We start from the raw sequence: 11,098 nt of genomic DNA on the forward strand, positions 1-11,098 counted from the left end.
GCATGCAGGCAATCGCATTTGATGCTGTGGTTAATGTGCTGATGCCTCACAAGCACTCAATGTGCCTGTAAATCAAGGGGCTTTCATGTATTTGATGTATATGTGGCCAGGGGGAAGCATCGTGAACACTTTGGATGCCTTCATGTGCGTCAATGTACCATGTATGATCAGAAATTGATCTTAAATCAAGGGGCTTTTCAAGTTTGTATGCTTGTTGAGCTTGGCAAAGCAGCAGGCAAGACATTTATGCCTTGAATCTTCAGAAATCAGCTTGCAGTCAAGGGGCTTTTGCCCAATTTCTGTTCGGGACTGTTTTATGCAGTGTTCGGGACTGTAAAAGTCTGATTTTCACTCATTTGGACAGCCAGGAGAGCATTTATTGCTACTGTACCTGCTGGTACAGATTTGGCACAGCTTTGTGCATGTTTTGGCATGGCTGTACACTGTTTTGAGTGATCAAAAGGTTCAAATTCAGCTGCTGAAATTGCCGGTACAGGTTTGGTACATCATTGGTGAGCGCTTAGTACTGCTGTACAGTACTTTGGAAGGGCAAAAGAGCACATTCAAGGTGCTGTCCAAAATCTGCAGCAACCAGATTTTGGTGTTTTCATCACAAAAAGTGGGAGAAAAGTTGCATTCTTGCTTCCGCAGTGGGAGATAAAGCTTGGGAGAACATTTGTGAGCACTTTGTGTGCTTTGGGTGCAGTGTTTGCACATTTTGGGTGCAGTGTTTGCACATTTGCAGGGAGTCAGGCATTACAGGTTGCATTTTGCTATGGCAACCACAGGTGAGAGCTCTTCATTGCTTCACATCAAGAAGCTTGAAGGCTCGCATAATTATGATATTTGGCAAACCCAGTGCTACAATGTGTTGCTTCAGAAAAAGCAACATAAGCCTATCAAAGAAAGGGGTGTGATGCCCGCTTCTCTTACGGCTGAAGAGTGGGAAGATATGGATGAGCTGGCAAGATCTACTATCATGTTGTCTGTGTCAGACTCATTACTTTTCAGCATTCGTGAAGAGAAGACAGCTTGGGGAATGTGGCAGAGATTGCAGGACTTGTATGCCCAACAAAGTGCCTCAAGCAAAGTGTATTGGTTGAAGAAACTCATAGGCCTTCAGATGAAGGAAGGGGCGTCTATGACAGCCCATCTCAATGAGTTTAATGGTATTGTCAGCCAGGTCATCAATCAAAAGTTGGCAATGGACGATGAGTTCAAAGCCACCTTTTTGTTATGCACTTTGCCAGAGAGTTGGGACACATTCAGGACAGCCACTAGCAATTCGAATGCTATGCTGTCATATGCAGATGTTGAGGGTGCTCTTCTTCAAGAAGAGATGAACAGGAAAAACAACTCTGTTGGAAAGTCCAATGCAATGAATGCACGTGGGAGATCCCAGCAAAGGGGGAAAAGCCAAGAAAGGGGAAGGAGCAAGTCTCGCTCCAAAAAGGATTTGGAATGCCATTATTGTGGCAAGAAGGGACACATCAAAAAGCAATGCTACAAATGGAAAAATGATCAAAAGGAAAAGGGAAAAGGCAAAGACAAAGAGAAGGATGAAGCCAAAGATGTAAAGCCAAAGGGCAAAAGTGGAGTCAAGATCGAAGAAATCAATGTGTCACATGCAGGTGGCAGTGAGGATGAGGTCCTCTTTACGTCTTCACTTGATGCCCATTCACTTCTTACAGGTGGTCATGGTATGCACTCATGGATCATTGATTCAGGTGCCTCCTTTCATGTCACAGGTTGCAGAGACTTGTTTGTCAGGTATACTGCTGGCAATGAAGGAGTGGTTTATTTGGGTGATAACCATGCATGCAAAATTCTTGGCAGAGGTGATGTGAGGCTTGTATTTTCAGATGGCTCACAGCTTATGCTCCATGATGTCAGGCATGTGCCTGAGATCAAGAAGAATCTGCTTTCTACTGGACAGCTTGATGATGCTGATTATGTTACCACATTTGGTAGTGGAAAGTGGAAGATTAGTAAGGGCTCACTGGTTGTTGCCAGAGGCTCTAAGGTGGACACTCTTTATTTCATGCATGCAGGTGTTTGTCACCATGCAAATGTAAATGCAACCGAGCTGCCGGAAATCTCTATGTGGCATAGCCGGTTGGGACACATGAGTGTCAAGGGAATGGAGCAATTGTCTCGTTTGGGTTACTTGCCTTCTCTAAAGTTTTCAAGTTTTCAGTTTTGTGAGCATTGTATATATGGTAGGCAACTACAGTGCCCCCACAAGAAAGCTCTTGGACAGAAAGATGCTCAGTTAGAGCTTGTGCATACAGATGTATGTGAGATGCCTCAGCTTTCTTTGGGAGGGGCAAAATACTTTGTGTCTTTCATTGATGATGCCACACGCAAGGTGTGGGTTTATCCTCTTCGTTTGAAGAGTGATACATTCTCAGTGTTTCAGAAGTTTGTTGCTCATGTTGAGAATCAAACTGGCAAAACACTGAAGGCTTTGCGTTCCGACAATGGTGGAGAGTACATGTCCAAACAGTTTCAGGACTTTTGTGATGCTAAAGGCATCAAGAGGGAGCTCTCTACTCCTTATGATCCTCCACAAAACGGGACAGCAGAGAGGATGAACAGGACCATACAGGAGAAGGTCCGTTCTATGTTGTCACATGCTGCATTACCTCATGGTTTTTGGGCTGAAGCTGTTATGACAGCCGTTCACCTTATAAACAGGTCACCTAATACGAGGCTTGGTGGGAAAGTGCCAGAAGAAGTATGGACAGGGAAGCCTCCGTCATACAAGCACTTGAGAGTGTTTGGTTGCGTTGCGTACGTGCACATACGCAGGGAAATGCGCACCAAACTTGATCCCAAGTCTCACAAATGCATATTCCTAGGATATGGTGACAGAGGTGAAATGGGGTATAGACTTTGGGATCCCATGAATAGAAAGATCATACGCAGCAATGATGTCATTTTTGATGAAACATGCATGTATAAGGAGCCTGCAAGGCAACAGGAGCCTGGCAGAGTCATCTTTGATGATGATGGACATCATGGACAACAACAAAGGGCTGTAAATCAGCCATTACAGCAGGAAAACCAGCCCTTAAATGGTGCTGAAAATGGTCCAAATGGACAGCCAAACATGGCAGAAGATATCCCTATGGATATACCACAGTTGGAGGATATACCGGGCATGATTTTTCAGCCTTATGGCATGGAACAGGAGCCACCAATGGGTGATATGCAGGCTGGACAGCAACCTGCAAATGATGGTCATTGGGTACGGAGGTCCACTAGACCCTCCAGAGCCCCTGACAGGTTTGTTCCAGGGGTTGACTACTTGATGCTAACTGACTGTGGGGAGCCCTCATGTTATAAAGAGGCTTTACAGAGGGCAGACAAGGCTCTATGGGAGCGTGCCATGAAGTCAGAGATGGATTCTCTGCATAAAAATGGAACATGGAAATTGGTGTCTTTGCCTGCAGGCAAGAAGGTTTTGCCATGCAAGTGGGTATACAGGCTCAAAGTTGCACCAGATGCAAAGCCAAGATACAAAGCCAGATTAGTGGCTAAGGGCTTCAAGCAGGAATATGGTGTGGACTTTGATGAGATCTTCTCTCCAGTGGTCAAAATGACCACACTTAGAGCTGTATTGGCTTTGGTTGCGCATGATGATCTGGACTTGATTCAGATGGATGTGAAGACTGCTTTTCTTCACGGTGATCTCCATGAGGAGATATATATGCAGCAGCCAGAGGGTTATGCAGTGAGTGGAAAGGAGAAGCTTGTATGCAAGCTGAAAAAGAGTCTTTATGGGCTCAAACAGGCACCAAGAGAATGGTATCATAAATTTGATACATTCATGAAATCACAGAAATTCAGGAGAAGTGACATAGATCACTGCTTGTACACCAAGAAAGCTTTGGATGGCAGTCTATTGATTCTCATTTTGTATGTTGATGATATGTTGATTGCCGGGAAATCTCGTAAAGAGATGGATGCTTTGAAGAAGAGGCTGCATGAAACCTTTGATATGAAAAATTTGGGTGATGCAAATCACATCTTGGGTATGCGGATACTTCGGGACAGAAATCAGCATGTGTTGTATTTGTCTCAGAAGGAATACATTGGCAAAGTCTTGCAGAGGTTCAATATGGACGGGGGGAAGAAAGCTAGTACTCCTTTGCCTCCATATGTGAAACTCAGTGCTATGGACAGCCCACAGTCGGATAGTGACAGGGCTGATATGGCCAAGATTCCGTATGCTTCAGCTTGTGGCAGTCTCATGTATGCCATGGTTGCTACTAGGCCGGACATTGCATTTGCAGTGGGAGTGGTTTCTAGATACATGGCCAACCCTGGCAAGAAGCATTGGGAAGCAGTGAAAGGTGTCATGAGATACCTGAAGGGCACACAGGATTTGTGCATTTGCTTTGGCAAACAGGATGCATTAGTGCATGGTTACACGGATTCGGATTATGCCGGTCATCCAGATAACCGGAAGTCTACTACCGGTTATGTCTTTACATTCACAGGAGGTGCTGTGTCATGGATATCCAGGATGCAGAAGTGCACAGCCTTATCTACTACAGAGGCCGAGTATATTGCAGCCACAGAGGCTTGCAAGGAGGCATTATGGCTATCTCGGTTAGTGGTTGATTTGGGTTATACAGGGGATATTCCATTGTTGCATTGTGACAGTCAGAGTGCCATCCAGTTGGCAAAGAACCCTGTCTTTCATGCAAAGACGAAGCATGTGGATGTGAAGTATCACTTCATCAGAGAGGTGATAGAGAACAAGCAAATTCAGCTTGTTAAGATTCACACGGATGACAACCCGGCTGATCTGTTGACGAAGAGTTTGCCTCCGGAGCGGTTTGCTCATTGCAGACACTTGATGGGCATTGGATGAGGCCATTTTCAGCCTTGATATGGCCTTGTATATTATCATGTACATGCTGATTTTTTCTTTTCCTTTACTTAAGGGCACTTTGCCTTTAAGTGGGAGGTTGTTGGGGTAAAGGCGTTATGCCCACCCTTATAGTGTGTACAAGCCCATAAGTTATAGTACATAGTACACTTAGTACTTTTAATGTACTAAGTGCACTATGTGTACTAGTGCAATATACATGTGTGATAGGGGAGTCACACACTCATTGATTGATGAGTTGACTTATCCCCACAACTCTCTCTCCCTTGCTTCTCTGTGTATGTCTCCCATGAATGAACTCTAAACCCTAATTCTGGTTTTCTCCCCATCACAGGAGATTAACTTTCTTGGGCACATAGTGTCTAAGGATGGTGTCAGGATGGATCCAGCGAAAATTGAAGCAATAAAGAATTGGCTGGATTTGCAGACTATACATGATATGAGAAGTTTCTTAGGACTTTGTTCATATTACAGGAGGTTTATCCAATTCTTTGCAGAGATTGCTTCACCTTTACATCACTTGACCAAAAAGGATGTAAAATTTCGATAGATAGAGAAGGAAGTGGAAGCTTTCAACAAGCTTAAGGAAAATCTAACCACTTTTTCAGTTTTGGTTTTACCATATCTACAAAAACCTTTTGTGGTACAGTGTGATGCATGCGGGAATAGCATTGGAGTTGTCCTTATGCAGGATGGACATGCCATTGCTTATGAGAGTAGAACTCTATCACCAGCAGAAAGGAATCTACAAGTGTATGAGAAGGAGCTTCTTGCGATTATTCATGCTCTTTCTACTTGGAAGCATTACCTTCTTGGGGCTGATTTCATTGTTCAGAGTGATCATTAGACTCTTCGATACTTCCTTACTTAAACGAAGCTCTCAGAGAAGCATATGAGATGGGCAAACTTTTTGTCCATGTTTCACTTTCAGATTGTTCATGTGGATGGCAAAAAGAATGTGGTTGCGGATGTCTTGTCTAGAAAACCACATGTGGCCATCATCTCTATTATCTTTCATCATGAACTTGATGATATGCGAGAACAGTATGCTCATGACTCAAATTTTGAGCAGATTTTTGATCGTTTGACTGAAGGAGAGCGAGTTGATCATTATTCTCTCAAGGAAGGATTTTTGATGATGCATGACAAATTGTGTGTCACATCTCAGTTGAGGCAGAAGGTTTTGACAGAATGCCATGCTCCGCCGTATGCAGGCTATCGTGGTATTGAGGCTACAGAAAAAGCTTTGGAGGCATTCTTTTATTGGCCTACTATGCGCAGTATGACCGTCAAAAGACACCTAGGTTACTTCATCCTTTGCCTATTCAAGATAGACCGTGGGAGAGTATTGCCATCTTTGATCTTCCTAGGACAAAGAGTGGGAATGATGGCATTTGGACTATCGTGGATCGTTTCAGCAAGTAGGCTCATTTCATTCCAGTTAGGAAGAAGATTAATGCAGAGCAAATGGTGAGGATATTTTTGACAAATATCTTCAAGTACCATGGGATGCCCACATCTATTGTTAGTGACTGAGATCCTCGAATGACGAGTTTATTTTGGAGAGCATTGTTCGAGAACATGAAGACTTCGTTGAAGTTCTCATCGTCTTTTCATCCACAAACAGATGGGCAATCGAAAATTGCCAACTCAGTTGTATTGGATCTTCTAAAGTGTTATGTTTCGGATCATAAGGAACAGTGGGAAAAGTATCTTCCTTTGGTGGAGTTTGCTTACAACACCACCATTCACACCATAGCAGCTATAAAACGCGTTTTTTATATATTGGACGCGACGGGACGTTTTTTATAATAAAAAACATCCAATTGATAAAAAACGTGAAAAAAAAATCATTTAAAAAAAAAACGTTTTTTAAAAATAAAAAACGTTTTTATAAAAACGTTTTTTATAATAAAAAACGTTTTTTATTTAAAAAACGTGAGTTTTTTAGTTTTTTTATCATTAATAAAAAACTTGCTGAATGTTTTTTTTTCTAATACATACATTAATAAAAACCTTTTTTAATGCTTTTCATGTATGTATGCATGTTAACACCTATATGTATATGTACATATATGAGTATATACACGTGTATATATATATATATATATATATATATAAAACCTTTTTTGATGTTTTTCATGTATGTATGCATGTTAACACCTATGTCTATATGTACATATATTTGTATATGCACATGTGTATATATACATGTGTGTGTGTGTGTGTACATATATGTATGTACACACACACGCATATATATATATATATATATATATGTGTGTGTGTGTGTGTGTGTGTGTGTATATGTGTGTGTGTGTGTGTGTATGTGTATATATATATGTGTGTGTGTGTGTATGTATGTATGTATGTATATATATGTGTGTATGTATGTATGTATGTATGTACATACATTATATATATATATATATATATATATATATATATATATATACACGTTTTTTATTATTAAAAAAATGGCATTTTTTATTTTGGCTTGATAAAAACGACGTATTATACACGTATTATACTTTGCCGTATTATACGTCCCGTTCCGTACCTGGCTCGTATGATTCACACTCGACTGGTAAGGCATCTTTCGAGATTGTGGAAGGCGGGAAGAAAGTACCTCCGATCCTACATACAAAAGATAAGATCTTTGAGGCAGATCGTTTTGTGGAGAATATGGATGAGGCTTACAAGAAGGTCAAGGTGGCTCTTCAAAGGACTCAAGAGAAACAGAGGAAAGCAGTAAACCTTCACCGTCGATCGTTGGTTTTTGATTTGGGTGATTGGGTGCTTTTGAGATTTGAGAAGGCTAGACTCAGGAAAATGAAGGGTAAACAGAGTTTATATCCTAAATTGAGTATGCGGTACTATGGGCCTTTTCAGGTGATTGAGAAGATGAGTAATGTTTTTTATTGTCTTCAGTTACCGGATCATTGGAGGATTCATAATGCATTCCATGTGAGTCTTCTTAGACCTTTCAGAGGTAAGGTGCCTACAGATCAGGTTGATGAGCCACAACCAGAGGTAGAAGAACTTAATGAGATTCTTCAACGGGAATAGATTCTGGCGCACAAAGAAAGAAAAGTCAAAGGAAAAGTTTCACGTCGATATCTGGTGAAGTTTGTGACCTATTCACCTATGGATTCGAAGTGGATGGAGGAGGGTGACTTGGCAGATTCACTGAGGATACTACAACTTTACCTTGAGGCTTTTGGTTTGGAGCCTACCTTAGAAAGTGCTTTAAGAGGTTCAGCTGTGGATTCCGGAGTACTACCTGTTACTCAAGAGGGGGGTGACTCTGTCACACAGAGTTCACTTGGATGAGATCTAGAAGTCACTTGGTGTTCTTATCAGCACACCCGAGATACTGAACTGACAGTATATCTGCCTATGGGATTTCTATGATATATGTGTACTAGTCACATGGTTTGATTCATGGATATACGAATCTTTTGAGAGAATGGGGATGCCTATTCTAGACTTTCGTTTGATATGCATCAGTGTTTACTCATGTTCATGATGTACTGCTGATCGTGGGTCCTGAGGGATGGCCATGAGCGGAGCAGGTAAAGCATCCAGGGGGACATGACTATTCACGAGGTGGATGCTCTTGATTTATGTTATTCAGATGTTCTGTTTCAGTTGGCAGGACATCGCTTTCTCATTGCTCTCTTAGGTTCTGTTTCAGTTGGCAGATCCTTTGAATGAACAATTGAGGACGATTGCTTTGTTTTAAGAGGGGGGTATGTTACAGGATTGAGTATTTTACCTCTTTTTCTTAAGCATTGTAATTATGTTTTAAACCTGTTTAGCATTCACTGATCATGTTTTACTCTGTATATGCATGTGTAAGTTGTACACATGTGGGTGCAGATACATGCTTGGTGTGTGTGTGTACATGTGTGTGCATGTGTTTTTTTTTTCTCTTACCTTGCTGCAGGTGTAGCAGTCTCTCTCTCAAGGCTACTTGTGGGTCAGCCCTGCAAGCACAACAAGTACATGCAACTGACACGTGGCACTGCCACATGGCAGATGACGCATAGTACGACTGGCTTCACAGGTTGGACCTGCAGCTGACGTGGCTGCTGGGTTGACAGGGTCGCAGTTGATGATGTGGTGGCTGGCTGCAGGCGCTGAAGCAGTCGGACATACGGCTGGCATGTGTGGCTAGTCAGCTGAGGCAGTCCTACAGGTGCTGCAGTCGTACTGGCGCACCCAAGCAAGAGAGGCGATGGGCAGCTAGATGCGAAGATGCCGGGCAGTAGATCGCGTGAGAGGCAACGGGCAGCAAGGAAAAGTGCCGGGCAGCCCCAAAATCGCGAAAGAGAAAGCAGCGTTGAAAATAAAAAACGCATCGCCGTACAAATAATATTTTTTAAATAAAAAAAAAGAGAAGAAAAAGCTATTCGATAGTCTTTTGGGAAAAAGCCTTTGTAATAGATTTTTCGAAGGGGAAAAGCTTTTCCCCCCAAACTTGTATAAAAAGGGGGCTAAGGCTCTTGTTTCACCACAACACAAATTGGGTGAAAGCTTCAAGGAGATCTCCTCTACGTGGAGCAAGGGGATTTCTTCTCGGAAATTGCACAAGGGCTACGCCAACCTCGAGTGATATATTCTTTTTCTTCTTCTTCCAAATTTATTATTCGAGTTCGTAAAGCAATTTAAGTGTGATTAAGTGTGTTCACCGCCGGTCAACTTTCTGAAGGCCGGTTTCACCAAGGGTCCTATCTCTCGAGAGCCAAATCAACTCCTCTCAAGCCGAGTATGTTGTACCTGATACTGTAGCCATGTCACCTCTGAGTCTGTCCTTTGTTGACTCTAAGCATGTTAAAATCCACATCCACACCCATACACCAGAAATCTGCTTGCGGCGGCATGGATTGACGAATTGTATTCTGAAAGGTTGCTTTACTTGCTACAACGTTTGGCACGTATGCATTCAGGAAGCCCACACAATCCTCTCCAATCTTGAGGGTCACCCATGGAGCTCGTCTAGTGACAATGGTGCTTGAGTCAACCATTGCTGGCAATAGCTGCTCACTGACGGATATGCATACTCCACCTATGTCCCGGAGGGGCCAAAAGAGTGGGACTAGAAGTTGCGGCTCCTGCCCTGCAAGCTCTTCCTGTAGCGGCGGGTACATCCTTGTGAAAGATGGTGCTCCTGAATGAAGAGAATGTCAATGGGTCCACCATGCCTCGAGGCTTCCACATCCCCACACAAGCCCAACCCCCCCCCTCCCCCCCCCCCCCAAAAAAAACAAAGTTTTCTTGATTCAAAGTTTCTTGTTTTTTAGTTACGTTGTGAGTCGAACTTCAAACTTGTGTCTTCTCTGTGCCTTGTATTCTTTGCAATTTTCTAGTGTTTTCCTTGATCCTGTTTGTTTGTTAAATATTCTCAATTCGTGAGGTTGGATATATTCCAATCTTTGAATGCATATCAATTACACTTTCGCATGCCCAATTTGGATCTCAAATGTCTCTTAACATGCATGTAATATAAGCTTGGTTTTCTGTTTTGATTCCCAGGTTTAGCCCAGAGGCATTCAGTGTCCAGTTCACGAAAGGATTGCTTGGTTGGGTGGCAAATGTTATGCTGATTCGGCTCTCCCTGTATGCACTTGGCAATGGAGATGCTGCTATCCTGGATATCGTCTCATATGGGGGCTATGCCTTTGTCGGTGTCTCCATTTCGATACTGGCGCGCATCATATGGAGCTACGCGTACTATGTCATGATGCCTTGGACCAGTCTTTGTATGGCCATCTTTTTGGTTAAGACCATGAAGCGGGTTCTGTTTGCCGAAGCCAGGAGTTATGAAAGAGACTCAAGCAAACACCATTATTTGTTACTTTTTATGGCTGTTGCTCAGTTCCCATTGTCAATTTGGCTTGGATATTTGAGAAGTGCTTGATTTTGAATGCATCTGTTTGGTTTCTCCTTCAATGAATGTTTTATACACCTCACTTCCCTGCCATGCTTACTACGATGGATCGTTCAAGAAATTTCTCAACAAAGGCTCCATATCTGCACACAGAAAAGTTTTGTACAACTGAGGGGCTTTGAAGGAAAAATGCATCATTCATTGCTGATGTAAAGTAGTTTGTGATCCACAGAGAGATCATTTTGCTTACATGGACACCCATATCTGAAAGTAAAAAAAGCATTTTTTGGGTGGGTAAAATCCTG

At 42.5% G+C, this 11,098-nt stretch overlaps 1 protein-coding gene across 2 annotated transcripts in view; it reads left to right on the top strand.

Annotated features, from left to right (window-relative positions):
* Nucleotides 1-10,851, top strand: part of LOC147615857 (uncharacterized) — a 31,171-nt gene extending 20,320 nt beyond the window's left edge. For both annotated transcript variants that reach the window (XM_086778464.1, XM_086778465.1), the window contains one exon: nt 10,439-10,851. In XM_086778464.1, the coding sequence (XP_086634590.1) occupies nt 10,439-10,823 (385 nt within the window). In that variant the 3' untranslated portion in view covers nt 10,824-10,851. The remainder of the gene's footprint in view (nt 1-10,438) is intronic.
* The last annotated feature ends 247 nt before the right edge of the window (nt 10,852-11,098 follow it).

This window comes from Cibotium barometz, chromosome 39 (assembly GCF_041138505.1).
Source record: "Cibotium barometz isolate CiBa-2024 chromosome 39, ASM4113850v1, whole genome shotgun sequence".
Classification (NCBI taxonomy): domain Eukaryota; kingdom Viridiplantae; phylum Streptophyta; class Polypodiopsida; order Cyatheales; family Cibotiaceae; genus Cibotium; species Cibotium barometz.